The sequence below is a fragment of the Rhodofomes roseus genome, assembly GCF_022264815.1.
Source record: "Rhodofomes roseus strain CIRM-BRFM 1785 chromosome Unknown C8Q71scaffold_57, whole genome shotgun sequence".
Lineage (NCBI taxonomy): Eukaryota > Fungi > Basidiomycota > Agaricomycetes > Polyporales > Fomitopsidaceae > Rhodofomes > Rhodofomes roseus.
Genome location: NW_025953013.1, coordinates 1 through 17,361, shown reverse-complemented (window position 1 = coordinate 17,361; position 17,361 = coordinate 1). Strand labels below are relative to the sequence as shown.

The window sequence follows — 17,361 nt, the reverse complement described above, 5'->3', positions numbered from 1 at the left end:
ATCCGTGGCAAACGATTGCGGCCACTGTACCCGCCTACACCGGCCCCTGCTACATCCTTTGCGATACGGGCTCCCCCCGTTATTGCTGCCCCCTCGACGGTCGACCCCGCTACGGGCAAGCCGCTGACAGCGGCACCGGCGCATCCCGCCAAAAGGCGACGCATAGAGCCATCAACGATGCCTATCGAAGAAGCCATCCAAATGTCTAGCCAGATATCAGACAAGGACGTCAGCAAGCATTTGGAATGCGTACGTGGACCACAAGCTTTCAGCTGTGGGATCCAGGATTGCAGGACTGGGATTCAATCGACGACGCAAGACATCAGAAGACATCTGAAAGAGCATCACGCCCGCCCTGATGGTGGGTATGTCCTCGACGATGTCCCTCTCGACTTCTGTCCGTGGCCTGGCTGCAAGACAGGCCAGAAGAGCTCGGACACAAAACGATCAGCAAAGGAGCAATCAAAGATCCGGCACATCCTTGATAAGCATGGGGATGAGGGGCTCTGGAGTTGCCGTTCTTGCAATAGTACTCTATCCAAGTCGAGGCGGAGCATGCGGAGACACATACGGGGCTGCCTTCAGTCAGTGCAACTGATTTCTTTTGTGACAGATTCTAACTCGCATTGATCATAGACGCAAAGGATACCGGCCTACAATACAGGATGGTACAACATTCGAAGCGGATAGCAATGCTTCCGCGTCCGACAGCGCCACAACCGCTACACCAACGAACACGGGACCCAACGCCAGCGACGGCGTGGCGTACGGATCTTGGCGACACAGCGCGGGCCCCGAGCACAAGATGGACGCAGGGGCTAATCCTCCCGTTCAGAAACTGCAACTCTTCAGCGTCGAGTTTGATGTTGAGGGTACCCGCCGAATTGTACGCATTCCAGACGATGACGACGAGCCAGAGGAGCTCAGACACTCGTTCTCACCGGACACCTACGAGCTCGACCTACATAGGCCCGAGGACGCGTCGCCCGCTTTGAGCGCCGCGAGTGGATCTACCCCCCAGGTGCCCGTGGACGAGCCATTCTTTCTGAGGGCACTCCAGCATGCTCCCCTCGAGGCCGAGCGCTCGATGGTGCCGGTCCACTGGCAGGGTATCCGCGGGGAAGCGATTCAGAACACTCACGTCAGTGCCGGACCTTCTGCCGGTATAACGCAAGGGGCCTCTCGGGTTGACCCGCCGTTGCCCTTTGGCAGCGCGGAGGTAGCGGAGTGGAATTTCGACCCGTCCATCCACCAGCTCTTGGCCGAGAACACCGTTGACAGCCTCCCATTCCACCGGGCTGATTGGTCGTACGGTTCTGTCGCCAATGACCCCCTCGGCGGCGCCTTCGTATCCTTTGGTGGTCTCCCTGCCAATGCCATGCTCAACCCTACCAGTCCCGCTGTTGTGCTGGACGATGTGTTCTTCGCAGAGCTGAATGCCCAAATGAACGCCCCGGCTCAACGCATCCTCTCTGACTCACAGTCGGGTCCTACAGCAAGCTTGCGCTTTAACTTCAACAACTCGGACGAGAGCAGTGCTTGGTCGCCCACCTCCACCACACCAGAGTCCTGTGAGCCTGGCTCCGAGTCGGAGTACGCCCTCGCGATACCCTCAACCGCGACGAACACGGAGAACGTCGACCCCAGAAGTGCCTCCCCGTCATCCGCGCACTCGATCGTTGACATCAAAGAGGCGGCGTGGTTGTCAGTTGAGTTCTTGCAGGGGTTTGAGGCTACTGCCTACCTCTGAGCGCGGGCTCGCGTGGGAGGACAGGCTTCATACCTCGCTCCGGCACGGTACCCGTAATCGGTTCGTATCTGCTCCTGGGGGGAATCGCCTTCCCTATCCCCTCAAAACATCGCTTTCGTATTTTATCTCTCGCTATCCCACCTGCTTGCGCGCACATCTGCATTGGTATCATCGCTTTTCTCTACATATCTCCATACCCTCGTGCATTTGATACCTATCCACCTGCTAGTGCTGTCCTCTGTAAGCGTTGTCTTTGTATCGTATTGCCTTGTTGTACTGTCACTGTGTTTCCCTACTAATGACCGTGTATTCTGGAGTTCTAGTGGTGCATCAGACTCTTTATGTTCGTTCCACAGGCTCGGCCAACTGGTAGGTTCGACACAAACCCCACGCGTGAACGTGAGAGGCCGCGTGGAGGGTCTTGAATCGAGACTAGGCCAACTGGTGCCACTGGCCGCGTTCCACAGGACCTGCCAAATCCGGATGAATCGTGGCTGACCCCGCTCGCGTTAGGCTCGCCGCTCACCGGAACGGAAGTGCGATCCAATCTCCCGTCTCAGACTCGCAACTGTAAGAAATGAATGCCGGGACGTTTTGTATTTCGACCCCAAAATCCAAATGGTAAGCGCTACAGCAAGGGGGCAGGTAAGATAAATAGCGAGCATAGGCGTGCAGAGCGTGACGCTTAGTACATCGGCGGGTATGTACAGTAGCTACTATGTACGGAACGACACGTCCTACAGTACAGATCAGCGGTGTCCGTAGCGGGCGGGAGGCCGCCGCGCTCCTGGGCGGAGCATGGCAGAACAGAAACGCAGAGGGCACGCTTATGCGTTGCCGTACGAGTGCAACCCGTCGGCGTACGGGTAGGGCACATTCGTCTGCATCAGGCTCTGGTTGATGTCCGTCGTCGTGAGCTTGTACGGGCCCTGCCAGAGGTCACTCTCGTCCTCCAGCTGCTCGACGTACCGCCGAATCACGACCACGATGTCTGCAGCGGTGTCAGCGACCCATATTCCCGCAAAACGCGCTCGGTAGTGGGACTCGCAGAGGTGGACGAGTATCAGGACAGAGAGGACCACGGTGATGATGATCTTGCCCGCCTTGCTGACGTGCGTGTCGCACTGGTCGATCGTGATGTTGTTGTTCGCGTTCGACACGACGCAGTCCGTGGTGAGGTTCTTCTCCGTGTAGAGCGTCCAGAGGAAGAGCCCCGAGGAGACGAGCGACGCGGTGAAGAGGACGATGGACATGGCGGAGTACGACTTGACGAACCGCCGGTTGCGCGTGATTGAGCCGATGAACCTGCGACGCGTCAGTGACGTGAAAGGTGGGCGCATAGACGGAAGTCTTCCGATCGAATGTGGTCACCGAATCCGGGTACAGACATCAATAAGCTACGCACGCACTTGCCCGACCATTGCATATTGGCTGTCATCGGTACCCGGACGCCTCGCCCAACTGTGTCCTAGAATATGATGCTAGCCACAGACAGCGGACAGAAGTGGGCATAGAGGGCATTTGATGGGCGGCGAACTCCGAACACACTTCAGATAGATAGCTTCTATGTCCGAACATCTGCACACAGACTGCCGTGTGTGTCCGGACAATCAGCTCATCAACGGTTGAAAGCCGAGTCCACCTGGTTGAGCCCCGCGCAACGATGCGTGGATATTTGGACGACGTCAGCTTCCAAGGACCGCCGCTCATTCGAGGGTGCCCGTTGCCAGGGTCGCACCTGCCAGGCCTATCCGAGAAGCCTGTCGCGTTCGGGACTACCCTGTGTCGAGTTCGACGAACGTGAGGTTCACCGGTGCGGGGTCCAACCACGAGGACATAGTTGTCGATCCACAGCATACAGGAGACAAACAACAGATGCCCATGCAAACAATGGATTGGACAGCAATATTGGACATTGGGACAAGCCAACCGCAGTGGCCGTTGACCAATCCACAGCAGTCCCGCTTCAATTTGAGGAGAACTCAGAACATGGATATTGCAGTGAGCAGCGTAGACCAAGGGTAGACTGAGGGAGCTCAAGGAGCATGAACTTCGTTGGAGGATCCAGGAGGAGGCCGGAAAGGGAGGTCGGACGCAAGTTGAAGTCGGACGGCGCGTCCTAGGCTGTCGTCACGGAGCGTCACAAACGCGAAACATAACGCAGGTCACAGTGCCGCGCTTTTGCGAGCATTGTGACCGTCACCATCCCGGCCTTCGCGGCTGTCACGGTACAGCACTACTGACGGTGTACATTGTTACTGTACAGCGACGCTCTATATACCATTCTTTTGCTCAACGAGCCGTCTCAACGCCATAATCTTTGTGAAGACTGGGAGTCATTTGCTACGCGCCTCAGTACATACATAACACCCCGGAGCTTGCGACACGAACCCCAGGGCCTCCTAACACCTTTGCAGGCCCGCATTCAGGTTCCTGATATCACACTTTTCTGGAATTTAGCGTCGGACTCTACATACCCCTCCAAGCATAGATCGCATCGTCAAGAACAAAAGATCTGAGGCACATTCGACGGTCAACTTGAAGGCCGACAGGCAGAACAGGTTCTCGGTAGTCGGTACGGTACTCAAGACGTGACAATGATTCAGTGGTGAGTCGGTGTTTCTCCTCCAGGCAGCATGGCGTACTAAAATATACTGTGTAGCTCTGCACAGTTCGGGGCGAAACACTTCAACCGGAGACCGCTCGTAAGCACCTCCTGATGTATCGCAGCGGCGTGATGACAAGAACTGAATGGTTTGGCCGCGTCTCTCGACTCAACACATGAAGGCGCAATAAACGAAGCGACTTGGTTCTTTTGGCCCACGCATCGCATGTCCTGACGTTGCGCTTTGAGTCGCAGATTGGCCTTGGAGTTGAACTGATCAGTCATGAACGTCTAGGGAAGAATTTGGCATACTTGCGAGCTGAAGACGTGGTATTCACTATACCGGTCAGGCACAGAATGGCAGGACCTTCGACGACTCGATCGCCGCAGAAGTAAATCGCTGTTACACGTGTGGAGGGCGACCGAAATATAGCAGAACCTTGGTACAGCCCTCAGCTCATCCTTTGTATCCCGCAACTTGAATACATGTCCAAAGGTATACTCCACCATAGGGAGTGGAAACTTTGGTGAGTTGTAATGGTACTCGGGTTGCGTTGGCTAGGACTCGCAAATCACTCATGAAGTATGGGCACTAGTAGGGCGGGGTCACGGCCTTGCCCGAGCGCGAGAAGTGTACGAGATACCCTGTCTCCCGCCTTATGACGTTAGTGCATGTTCATCAACAGATAGGCATACGAGGGACGACGCCAATGCTCCGGCAAATTACATGCGGTAACGGGTGATCGTCGGCCAGTTGGCACTGCTCGAGACGTGTATGGTAGCCAGGATGTCCCGTTACGAATGCAAACAGTCGCGAAACGTGAGTCTCCGCTTGCGTGCAATTGCCGAATAACCACTCATGACCTGTCTCCACAGGTCTTCCACTACGACAGCTTGAAGACCTGTGAGATCCTTAGAGGATCGAGACGCAGGCACGTCCAGAAACCCGACTCTGTCCGGCCACAAGACGTTTGAGACAAGGTAAGTACACACGCACCTATCTTGTCTGCAGGTATGGTAACTAGCGGATTGACGCACTGCTTTGCTCACTGTGCAGAACGCGACACAGGACAGAGGGGAGCCACAGCGGGAAGGAAGGCGAAGCAGGGGCCCCCTGCGTGATGTAACACGGTCACGCGACTCGTGGCCCGTGGCCGCGCTGGGCTTTGCGCGTTGAATTCGGGTCCAGCCGCTTCTCTGGTGGCCCGCCCTTAAACAAACCACGCGCGCCTGCGACCCCCCTCACTTCCGACCACCACCTCCCTTTCATCTTCCGGCCCCACGCCTGCCCACAAAAGACCTCCCTACTCCCTAAGCCACGATGAACAACAATGCGCGTTACAACGAGTAAGTCTTTGTGACGCTTTGACCGGGTGCCACACCTGACACAGCGGCCACAGCCCCCTTGTCCAAGATTGGACGGTACCCCCCAGGCGACAAGGGCCCATGCCTCCGTCTACCAATCGGTCCTTTATGCCGTCCACATCCACATCCACGGCAGACCTCGCTGTGGCTGGCGACGCTCTCGATCTACGGTAAGCCATAAGACGGTTCATTGAAAGGGTCAACCTAACTCTAGCCTGCTTCGTAGTACGGCCCACCATCTCAGTCCTGCGGCCGCAGCGCCTACATTTCATTTTGGATCCCGTCCGTGAGTGTTGTCGACGCTTTGACCGTATGGACCAATCCTCACTGGGACACCATATAGCCTACCACACAGGTCGATTCAGGCGCCGGCTCCTAATCCTTTCTCATTGCCAATCCTTCCAGCACTCCCTGCCCGCCTCGCTCCAGCCACTGGCAGCCCTTCAATGGGCACTCCGGCGACGGCCACATTGACGCGGCGTCCGGTCCCAAGGCGGCGTGTCAATCCCTTGCCTGCGCGTTCCTCCAAAGCCGAACTTGGACGGACTACTAGTATGCACCAGCCCATTGAACAGGCAGGTCCGGTAGCCGAAGGGTCAACCCAAGCCGGCGGCAGTGCTTCCGCTACACTAGCGACCACCGATGCAAACAACGGTCGCCGTCAAGCGGAGTCGGGAGGTAACAAGCGGAGGCCCGAGTCTAGCCGTCAACGGGGGTCCCAAAATAAAAAGCAGAAGGCAGACGCAGCCACAAAGCCCCCCAATCAGTGGACATTCATGAGTGTCCAGTTCTCCGAAGACGGCCAGCCGACGGACGTAGCAATCCCGCAAGGTCAACCAGAGGAGCCCAGACAGTTGCCCTCCCCGGTCGTCAAAGCACCTCGAGCCATACGACCGAAGCCCGCGGTCGCGCTGCCCTCAGGTTCTCCGAGTCTGAAGACCCAAACACCTTCTCCGAACGTGACCGTCGATGGGGCATCCTCCCAGGTCGCGCTTCAGCATGCTCCGCGCAAAGCCGAGCACTCGAGCCTGCCGGTGCAGCCTGAGAATGCTGTCAACTGCGCTCCTCGGGACACCAGCGTCCCCGTGCCGTCCCACCGCATCCTCTCAGGCTCTAACATTCTCCTTCATGATGTTCATGAGGCTGAGGATACGATTTTCGGGGAGGGTACTACAATCACCGGGTCCTCAACCTCTAACTCACCGACACTCTGTGAGTTCGACCCGGTAACCCCTTCCAGTACCGCAGGGAACGAAGGGGACGCAGATCCCGCTGGCGCTTCCCTCTCCGAGAAGACGACCTTGTTCGCAAAGCCTGTGGACGACGCTCCGCGGGACGGCACCGTGTCGGCTGACGTTATACCGGTGTCCTACGACTTGGACGAGGCCCTAGTAGAGTCCTCGCAGGTTGGGGAGCTCGAACGACTAACCTGGCTGGCGGACGACTTCTTTAAGGCATTCAACGCCGCTGCCCCTTCCAGTACCGCAGGGAACGAAGGGGACGCAGATCCCGCTGGTGCTTCAACCCTCTCCGAGAAGATGACCGTGTTCGCGAAGCCTGTGGACGACGCTCCGCGGGACGGCGACAAGGTGTCGGTTGACCCTATACCAGCGGCCTACGGCTTCGACGAGGCCCTGGTAGAGTACTCGGAGATTGGGGAGCTCGAACGACAAACCTGGCTGGCGGACGACTTTTATAAGGCGTTCAACGCCGCTGATCCCTACCTCTGAATGCGGACAGAGGCCTCGTCGTCGTCACGGTGTGGCGAACCGCTGGTGGGTATGTATCTATCTCTAGGATCGTGTCCCCGGCGCTCTCCATGGCCGTCGCACCTGCTTTCGTGCACGCTCTGCATCGTTGTCACTGCTTTGTTTAACTGACTGTACAACCCATCCATATCTTGTACTGACTTGACTCACCCGCTTTGTAATTCGATACCTCGTATACTCGATACCTGATTTCGTTGTCTCTGCTACTACTTAGTGTCTTCTCCAGTGTTTCTGTTGCATCTTCTAGCTGTACCATTGCATGCTGTGTATCTCGGTTATACTCCTGCTCGTCTATCTGTATGCCGTGATAGGCTACCGCTGTAATCCATTCTCCGAAATCTGGAGGTCATCGTGTTGTATAAGAGCGCGGACAGTTACTGACTTGCCCAGTTGAGAGAGCATGTACGTTGTGGCCGCTCCGATTGTGCTCGGGCTGTACCTGTAGTATAACAGGAACACCAGTTTCACCTTCTCGAGAAAGTCGTAGCCGTATGCTACAGTTCCTCTCCGGTGCTTCCAGGTGCAACAAGCCTTCGCGGGAAGTTACAATATCCGCGACGTACAGTGTAGTGGCCGCCCCCCGATACATTCCACAGGACCTGCCAAATCCGGATGACCTGTGGTTGACCAGTGGCTAGCTCCACTGAATGGGTCTTAGACTGTCGTCACACAGAGTCACAGACGCGAAACATAACGCAAGTCACACCGTGACCGCACGCGCGGATAAGGTTCTTTCCATCTGATCTCTACGCAAAATCCAGATACACTTGAAGTCTTTCAACACGTCCCTGTCTGTTCAATCTATGAAACTAGATAGTGTTTGCTTCTAGTATCAGAAAGCAGGGGGAAAGGGAGGCCATTGTCCAAGCCACAGCTTCCGAGTCGGTTGACCACGATCATAGCCTGTCGTGAATCACCCCGACAAGTCACAAGGATTCGTAGAGTCAGACGATGTCGGCTGGCCGAGTGTTGCCAGCAAAGACCTCCTACAAAGGAGTACAAATGACGATGAAGGCTAGCGGGGTGGTTTGTCTCTGGGAGCGGCGCATTTGTGAGTACTACTTCCTCTAGTAACAAGATATTACGCATAACGTTGCCGCGCGCAGCGACGAGCGTGAGGTTCTGCGTTACGCCAAGAGATCACTCCATTTAGCTGAGGTTGCACAGGATGCAATCACAATGAGGGTGACGTACGTTATCCAGGTGCGCACGAGTAGCTGGGTGGAAGAACTCTCCTTCCAGGTATCCTCTGTGGCACCCTACGAAGAGATGAAGGGGGGACTCTCGCATCTGCTCGGAGCGGGACACCGCGGCCATGCATATTGACATCGAGATGTTCACGCCGACGGTCCCGAAGCGACTCAGCTAGATCACGGACGCCCTGGAGGCTACTCGCTAGTTCGGTGCTCTCTGCTCGTCGGCGTATTTCCATCTCGCGGATACACTCCCATATGCTGTTGAGGTCGCGTCTGGGCAGCCTTTCCGGAGTTTCCGAAGGTATGGTCTCCAGAAGAGACGCGATGGACGGCGTATCGCCGTGCGGTGTGGTGACACTGAGATACATTGATGGGCTGGGAGGGGTGTACGCAGTACCAGGAGATCCTTCGACTGCCATGGTGACCGCGGGCGGCGATGTGTCCACCGGGGGACCGATTCCCGCGGACGAAGACGGAGATGACTCAGAGGGAATGGTTGGTAGTGAAGCCTGACACAAAAAGTGAGCATGCCATATCGACAGATGCACAACATAGCCCAGCAGAGACGTACGGGGACATAGATGGGAGAAGCATGTGTAGACAAGAGGGATGGTTGTGTTGACGGTCTAGCAGACGGTGTGGGAGAGCGGGTTGGCACAGCGAAGGGACTGAGAGGCACAGATGATACCGTCGTCACTGTAGACAGCGTGCGCATGACTGTAACTGTCGGACTTTCTCTCTCCGTCGGCGTGAGACTGCGCGTTGAGATGTTGGTAGGGTAGGATATAGACGACGGAGTACGAATCGACGGAACAGCACCCTGCAAGGGTACTTCCGGGGTCAATGAGATTGACGGAGATGGTGAAGGAGAAGATACATCCGGTGTTGTCACGACTTTGCCTTCCATTGCGAGGATTGGCGGGCTGACACCTCCCGACAACTCTTCGGATAAGTCTGTTGGCCGTAGGACCGACGTCTCGAAGGTTGTGTCGACCCCCTCTGCGATCGGCAGCGACTGAGTGGATATGGACGCCCCAAGGATGGACGATTCGTAAGCCCCATCCGTCTCCAATCCCCATTGCAGTACAGCCTGGGGTTCCGAGATCGGTGGTCTGTACAGAGAGCCGGATAAGGAGGGTACAGATTTCGTGGGCACCCCAGTCGGTGTGAGGTCAGTTGATGTGACTGAGCTGACGGAAGACAGGGTAGATACCGGGGGAGTGAAGGATCCCGCCGGAGAAAGAGAGTCTTCGAACGTGGTCAGGGAGAAAAAGGATGTTGTGGATGCGTGCTGGAAGAGTTCTGTCGGTTCGAGTGCAATCCGAGATACAGATGGGCTTGTAGGGGACAGGGGCAAGAACACTGGGGAATGGAGGGGCGATGGAGGTCGTTCTGGAAAGGGGTCGTCGTCGTGAAGCTCGACAGGAAATGAAGTGGGCGTATTATCACCCTCTCCATGGCTTATCGAGTGCACACCTGCCACTGGCGAGATCGACATCGAGCCAGGTAAGGGAACGCCTTCCAGCGCGATCTCCTCCAGCGCACCTTGGGGAACGTGTGATGAGTCCGAATGGATGATGCTTGCAGTGTCCTTTTTGTCGTGCCTCGAGTCGGATTCCGTATATGTACCTTGGCCGAGACGCCTTCAGTCGTTCTGGAGCCTGCAGTACTAGAGCAAATACCCATAGTCTCATACGCAGAAGTAGGAGGTTCTGCCATGTGCGGTGCCATATAATCGCACTCCGTTGCATGTGATACCACGCTCCCGCGATCTGAGGACCTTCTAAGAAACGGAGAGAATGAGCGATAGGACACGTCTGAAGGTAACCGTGCAGTGACGTATTCAGAGTGGCTTGGCGTTGTTGTAGACCGGGCGATTTCGCTGCCCGACCTGGATGCAGACCGTGTGGAAGACGATATCGGAACGGCGGAGGTGGGCGTGTATGTAAAAGTGCTGGGATAGCTTTCCAGCGTACTCAACGTGTCCGCCTGCCATGTCAAACGTAGGGAGCTGAGGTGGCTGCTAAGAGTGTTGGTACAGCCCGCTGCACCAGACGATAGGGATGCGTTGGAGCTCCTCCTGCTCCCGGAAGGGATGTTTCGTAGCTGGGAGTGCGGTGAGCGAGCATTCTGTAGCCCGCGCCGAGATGATGACGAATGGGACTGCCTGAAGTGTTGTGAGTTTGTGGCGACGGCATTATCCAAAGACGTATCCGACATGAGGTGGCGCGAAGGTCTTTGACTGAGGCGCAGTGCCCTATCTAAGCTTCCTTTGGTCACAGAAGCACGTGGATAGCGGTGTGTGGTCGCACGCACCCTCAGTCAGCAAGGCAAGGAGTGGTGGCACCGGCGCCGCAATCATCATCTGAAGTCGCTGGAGTTAGTAGTGTCTCAGTGATGACAACGGAGGACTCACGGTGTAGACAGAGGTCTGAGCTAGGTTTCGCCATAAGTTATGACACGTCTGAGTATCACCAGTTTGACCGTTCAAATGCCAGTGCGTCGCGCTACATACACGAAGGTTCAGTCTCGAGCTCAACGGCCCCAGAGGACCATTGTGTGAAGTTCCCAGGCTTACCAACTGGTACCTACTAGTATACCCATCGCTTGGACTTGCAAGGCTGGCTGCAGGTGGGATATCGCCGAACTGAATGATGCGCAACCCAAACCCTCGACATTAGGCTCACCCACCATAGTATCGAAGTTTCATTCAATCGAAGAGCTCCATTGACTGTGCTGGTATGATTAGACTCTGGAGGCGACTCGGGAATAATGATACAGGTAGAATACATATCATGATGCAACACGAAAGCGACGACGTCGAGAGCGGAGATGAACAAGGTGCGGCTACCAATGTGTAAGAATTGTTTGCGAGCAGTCCTATCGTCAAGGGGCAGTGAGCGGATGCACGACTCATATCACGAAGAATTGGACATACCTTCAAACGATATAGGTTGTGGGCTATTGCTACATTGACGATGGTCCGCAGCTTTTGACGCACATCAGCCTTGTTGATAGTGAGCTGATAGCTGCCAGAGCACGGGCAATGTCGCGAGAGGTTGTCAGATCGTATGCGTCTGCACTTCGTACATCGGAGATCTTGCTGGGCGAATCGTCGTTCGAGGTCCCATATGGTGTCCATCATAGCGAATTCAACCATCGTGCGATCGTACTCGCCGCCGCAATTACCACAGAGCCACCGTGCCTTGAGCTCGAGATTATTCGGCAGAAGCGCCGGGTCTCTGCAGAAATCGAAGTCCCGCAGTGCGTCACAGTGTCGGCAAGGGACGTTCGACAGGATGAGGGGCTGGCAGGGGTTGTGGAAGGTAGCCTCGCTCGCGAATTCCCGGACGCCGACGAGCTCGAGGAGGTTGCGTTTCAGCAGGTCAATCTCGATCTGGTTCTCCTTCGCGAGCGCAAAAACTGCACAGGTAAATTTGACAAACTCAAGGATTGGGTTCGTCAGATTGAGGTGCGACCCAGGCAATACCGGGAACTCCCACTGTGCCAGAGCCTCCTCGTCCATCACTGCTTCCCGGTAGCGGTCTTGAATGCTGCCCACGGCCTTGAGGAGCTTGCGCGTCAGCTTGCGGGAGATGAAGTCACGGCTTGCTTCGACTTCTTGCGTTTTGACCACGTCGCGCTGGGTGGCATCCGGCGCGCCGTTGGGCAGAATCCGCAGTGGGCCCCTACTCGTTCCTCGCGTCTTCTGGCACGTTCGAAAGAGCTCTACCAGGAAGAAACGCACGACGTTCCGGAAGTCGCGCTGGATGGCTGGAGGCAAGAAGGTCTCGATGTTCCATAGCATCTCGATGCAGATCTCCTCGGGCGGATCGATCGCGAGCGGGTCCTCGCATACGACGCCGCCGAGGTTCGCTTGGTCTATGAACAACAAGAAATCGTAGAAGCGCTCCGTGCGCAGGTAGACGTGCTGGAACAGTTCGTGCGAGGTCACAGCGGTCGTGATGTACGTAGCGTAGGCATGTGCGGTCCCGGGTGGTTTAGATGTGACGAGTAGGATCCTGCTCAAGTCCGCGTAGACAACATGCGAGCCCAGACGCTTGAACTCCGCGAGCATCTGGATGAACGTCTTGCGCATGAGGCCGTGAATGAAGCGATGCAGACTCGGGTCATACATGCACGACGCCTTAGAGCTGATCCACCGCCAGAAGTGGTCGATCGCGATCGCCGACGGGCTACCAAAGTGGCCCTGAATCTTGTCCAGCAACCACGTCTTCACCATGTTCTTGAGGATCGAGAACATCTGCGGGGAGACGTTCGAGTCGCCGAGGGTCAGGTCGCGCTGCGTGTCTGCGCTGGAGTACTCGTCCAGCGTGCGCGAGGAGTCGAACGCCGTCGCCCCGCCCGCGCCCTCGAGCTCATTGACCATCATGGAGTGCAGCACAGAGTTGACGGCCAGGTTACGCACGGTAATCTCCAGGCAGACGTTGGAATAGCAGCCGGAGGACATGAACTCTGTCTTTGGCAGCTCCTCTTCGGGCCGATCGTCCTCTTCGCTTCCTCCGAGGTCCGGACGATTCCCGGGCGACCACCACAAAACGAAGTCGTGTTCCGTCAGCCTGCGAGCGAAGTCAACGTCGGCAAGGCGTAGGGGCTGGTCGCCATCGATGTACCCGATGGGAATGTCGTAGTAGTCAGCGAGTGCGATTGTGCGGTCCAACCAGGTGCCCAAGGACAGGTAACGAAAGGCTATCTTCTGTGCGACGTTCTTCTGCCATGGGAGCGCGTCCAACGTATGCGTGGTCTTCGTCTTTGGCATGGACAAGACAGGGAACTTCGCCAGTTTCGGGACGTACGCGTCGAAGTACGTTTGCTCTTTGCTGGAGGAGATGACGACTGTATAAGGATCCTTCTCCATTGTACCCAGCTCGATAGAGATTGCCTTTAGCGCCGCTACGTCTGTCCTATGGTAGGCGCTTATGAAGTCACAGGAAGCTGGGTAGGAGTAGGCCACGCTGGCGCCGTTCGTTTGCTGCCGTTTGGCGTATGCATCGCTGTAGGCCTCAGTGAGCCGCGGGATCGGCTGCCGTCGGTGGCAGGATCGACGATGTGCAATCGAACTTGTTTGCCAGGCACAAACAGGACGAAGACGTGTATTGGCGCGTTATTGGAGCAGATGTGGTACAGGAAGATGTACTTCCCATCCCGTCCCTCGTTGAGATACTTGTGCTTAGTCGAGGTTGTGATCACCCGGTCAAGCTCGCCCAGGTCGAAGCCGATCGTTTCCGCCTTGTTGAGAGTCATCCAGGAACGTTCGACTTGCATGTCTTGCCTAGCAGGAGCAAGGCTCGCATGTCGAGAGGTAACTTGAGGCAGCCATTGAGTAAAACACAAGAGACGAGTGTACGTTCAAGGTTAAGGACGCACCTGCATCTCAAACACACCATCCACGTTCGGATCATTCGTCAAGTCGATGAAATGCTCCTGACCATCGATGTATGTCTCCTCGCGCACAGAGAGCTTGTACAAGTTGATGCATGGCCTATCTCGGGGCAATCCGCGGATGACCTTCTCACTTGTATACATGTCCCTATTGAACTGCCCGCCTTCGCTGGAGTGCGGAGGTGGATGTAGAACTCCCGCGGAATGCGCAGGGGAATGGAGATCAGATCGCTCCCAGATGATAGCCACATAGCGAACCGGCCGGGAATCCTCGTTGGCCGGATCTGAACGATATCCCACGGAGAGTTCGTTGGCGTCTTAGGCTGGACACCCTTGAACATCTTTGGCACGGTCGTGGTGGCCTCCCCTCTTGCCCGACGCCTCCAGACAGCACCCAAGCTTGTGATGAAGCCGCGGTAGTCCACCGACGGATCAGGGAGATCCAGCGCCTCCTCGGTTGGCTCCGGGGTATCCTCCCGTGGTGGAGGCTTCCGAGTGACGACAGCCAAACGCAATCTGCCGTTGTCAGATACCTGGGTGCCTGTGTCCTCGATGTCATTAGACGGTATCCCGTCGTCCGCCTTCGCCTTGAAAAATTCGGTAACTTTGTGCTGCCGGAACTTGTCATCCTTCGCGACCACTCGTCGGTGCAGCCAGTCGGGGTGCTTGATTACGAGGGACCGGATTGACGACCTTTTGCATAGCCGCGGGGATGGTAATGAGCTTCTGGATGACAGACCCCAGACGTTCGATGTAGTAGTTCCAGTCCAGAATTGACCTGATGTCGAAGTTAGTGAGGCTGTTATCTTTCAACCACTTGCGGAGATAGGTCTGCTTCACACTATCTTCTGCCGAGAAGATCGCGATTGGAACAGCCCTATCAGTGACCGGTGCACCTTGGGGACGTGCGGAGATGATGAACTTGCAGGCCAAACCCTTGTCCTTCACCATCTGGTCGCCCAAGAACTCGGCGAGACGCCTCGCAGTACTGATGGACGTCGATTTCTGACCCGCATACTCCGCCAACGTTTTCGACATGCTCCTGTTCTCGGCAATGAGCTCGACCAGCTCTTCGTCGGGAAGGTTCTCTGCCTTGCTGAACAGAACGTCTAGCCAGCGATCCGCGATTTGGGCGACAGCGGCATAGCACTCTTCGGTAGTCTCGCCGAGCAGAAATCGCTCGAAGATCTGCGACTGGAAGATCTTGATGAGCTGCAACTCGCCACGACGCTTCATTTCGAACCCCTTGAGTTCCGCGAGAGAGCCGTCGTCATTGAAGACGGCGTAACGCTTCTTGAGCAACTTGTCCTCCTCCTTCGAAGACGGCAGGATCATCGCTCTGTAGGGACCGTCGAGCTCGAAGAAGATGGAGTTCTCGCTGTGGACCTTGTACTCGCCGGTCTCGAGATCGAGGTCGTGGTACTGATGGTTCGTGAACTGTGCATGGACGAGGTGGTTGAGCATTGTACAAGGGTAAGAGATGCCAAGCGTTTTGCCATTCGCCAGTTGGAACTGAAAGTTCTCCGGGAAGACACCAGGAAGCATGCACCAGATGCCGTCAGTGTCCAACTCGAGAGGACGGCCAATCTGCTCGACGAGTTGCCTGGCCATCTGGATGATCGTCGCGCCCGTCAGGCAAGTGATACCTCCTGCCATCTCCATTGAGTGCCACCGAGCACCCTTGCGCATGACGTATCGCGTAGAACGAATTGAGGATGAGCACTTGTGACGATCCGAGAACGAATTGAGGATACACTTGTGGCGAGCTGAAGAGTCAAAGAACGATCATCTTCTTGGCCTCGTCGACCTCGGCGATCGAGCGCTGTTCCGCTATGACAGTGTCATGGTTCTTCTTCCATGTCTTATGGAGGCCTTTGTACTCGTATCGCCGATCACGGAAGCGACGCACAGTGTCGATGTAGAAGGGATTCTCGCGCTGGCAGATAATCGCCTCCCGGTTCTCGATCCTAGTGTCCTTGATCTTCTTGTACACCTTGCGCGAATAATCGCCAAGACGTTTGTGCAGCAGAGCCGTCTGTTCCGCCGGAGTGAGGTCGACGAACTTCCGCTGAGGGCCCCCCGGCTTCTTCGGAGGGAACGTCTCCTGGTTCAACGCGTGTTTGATCATGTTGAACTCGTCCCGGCGCGCAGGGAAGAACTCGCCACGCCAGGCCCATGTCATCCGCCGATCGCACGACTTCCCGGGCCGGTTGAAGTCGCAGACAGCACATACGGCCTCGTCCACAACCGAGTCAGGTTGTAGACGATTAGACAACATGATATTCGGGTACATGGCCGCGACGTCCAGATGGTAGATCAGCGGCTTGTCTATGCGCATGGGATTGTCACGCATCTCTTCCAGCGCGGCCTGGATCTGGCCCTTGACCTCGTCGTAGTTGGTCACGTCTTCGAGGGACGCTTTTGATTCGTCGACGATACAGAACTTGAGGGCGGCATCAAGCTCGTCGATGAGCTAATATGAAGTGATCAATGTCGGTCACAGCACATCACGATATTCAAATATCGTACCTTCTGGGCTGCGGTTGGCTCGATTTTGAATTCCGTCGGAATATCACTACGGAAGACACCGGCTTCAAGGGCCTCTACGTGCCCTCCGACGTAGGTCTCTGAAGCGAGTAGATGACCGTCGTACATGTTCCCGTGCTCTTCTTCGTGTCTGTTTGGCATGATGATCTGGCCACGGAATGCCTCAACCTTAGGAAGACGTCAGCAAGAAGTCACCGCCAGATATAAATACTCATACCATCAGCAACGTCTCGCAGAGTGTCCCACTTCCCTTCCTCAGTACCTCGTCCGGACACAATGGAATAATGTTGCAAAGGGAGAAGATGAAGGGGTGGACGTATTTCATGTAGAGGTAATACGTCGCAACGGCGTCGGAGACTGAGTACTGAGCGAGTGTTTGCGGCTGCTCCATTGCATACCTGCGGCAAGGGATCAGCCACCACGGCTATCAGAAGAGAGGCATAGATACTCACGGAGTCATTAATTCCGGGTCGAGCTCAATGGGGTTGTACCCTAACTTCGCCGTCGTGACAGCTTTCAGGCCCTGACTACCCTGGGGCAAGTACGAATCACGTTTCACCCAGCGGAAGCAATCCATGTGGACGCAGCAACGACTCTTGAACTCATCCTCCGAATCCTTTGCAAAGCCGGTCTCAAGGAACATGTCGATGCCATGCACCTTCGCACGCGCATAAAGGAACGGAAAATCGAAGAAGTCTCCGTTGAACGTCGCCATCACCGTCGGCT

The 17,361-nt window shown here is 56.1% G+C and overlaps 5 protein-coding genes across 5 annotated transcripts; 2 read left to right on the top strand and 3 right to left on the bottom strand.

Moving 5' to 3' along the window:
- The first annotated feature begins 295 nt into the window (after nt 1-295).
- Nucleotides 296-2,041, top strand: C8Q71DRAFT_793136 (uncharacterized protein). The gene is made up of 2 exons (XM_047925449.1): nt 296-584; nt 637-2,041. Exons 1-2 carry the CDS (start codon nt 556-558, stop codon nt 1,748-1,750), a joined length of 1,143 nt encoding a protein of 380 aa, XP_047772276.1. The 5' UTR covers nt 296-555; the 3' UTR covers nt 1,751-2,041.
- Nucleotides 2,042-2,508: 467 nt separating this feature from the next.
- Nucleotides 2,509-3,403, bottom strand: C8Q71DRAFT_488119 (uncharacterized protein). Its single transcript, XM_047918874.1, has 2 exons — nt 2,799-3,403; nt 2,509-2,741 (listed from the first exon to the last, which is right to left on the bottom strand). Exons 1-2 carry the CDS (start codon nt 3,088-3,090, stop codon nt 2,578-2,580), a joined length of 456 nt encoding a protein of 151 aa, XP_047772275.1. The 5' UTR covers nt 3,091-3,403; the 3' UTR covers nt 2,509-2,577.
- Nucleotides 3,404-5,617: 2,214 nt separating this feature from the next.
- On the top strand, nt 5,618-7,872 carry C8Q71DRAFT_851997 (uncharacterized protein). Its single transcript, XM_047926780.1, has 4 exons — nt 5,618-5,702; nt 5,756-5,890; nt 5,947-6,006; nt 6,064-7,872. The coding sequence occupies exons 1-4, from the start codon at nt 5,677-5,679 to the stop codon at nt 7,448-7,450; spliced, it is 1,608 nt and encodes a 535-aa protein (XP_047772274.1). The 5' UTR covers nt 5,618-5,676; the 3' UTR covers nt 7,451-7,872.
- A 603-nt stretch (nt 7,873-8,475) lies between these two features.
- C8Q71DRAFT_863875 (uncharacterized protein) lies at nt 8,476-10,404 on the bottom strand (the record flags this gene model as incomplete). The annotated part of the gene is made up of 6 exons (XM_047928245.1): nt 8,476-8,523; nt 8,582-8,611; nt 8,684-8,748; nt 8,798-9,194; nt 9,257-10,314; nt 10,368-10,404. 6 exons carry the CDS (start codon nt 10,402-10,404, stop codon nt 8,476-8,478), a joined length of 1,635 nt encoding a protein of 544 aa, XP_047772273.1.
- Nucleotides 10,405-11,409: 1,005 nt separating this feature from the next.
- Nucleotides 11,410-17,350, bottom strand: C8Q71DRAFT_825265 (uncharacterized protein; the record flags this gene model as incomplete). Its single annotated transcript, XM_047926277.1, has 11 exons — nt 11,410-11,565; nt 11,624-13,729; nt 13,753-13,875; nt 13,959-14,012; nt 14,074-14,257; nt 14,284-14,728; nt 14,763-15,843; nt 15,872-16,561; nt 16,618-16,803; nt 16,853-17,033; nt 17,088-17,350. The coding sequence occupies 11 exons, from the start codon at nt 17,348-17,350 to the stop codon at nt 11,533-11,535; spliced, it is 5,346 nt and encodes a 1,781-aa protein (XP_047772272.1). The 3' UTR covers nt 11,410-11,532.
- Nucleotides 17,351-17,361: the final 11 nt, after the last annotated feature.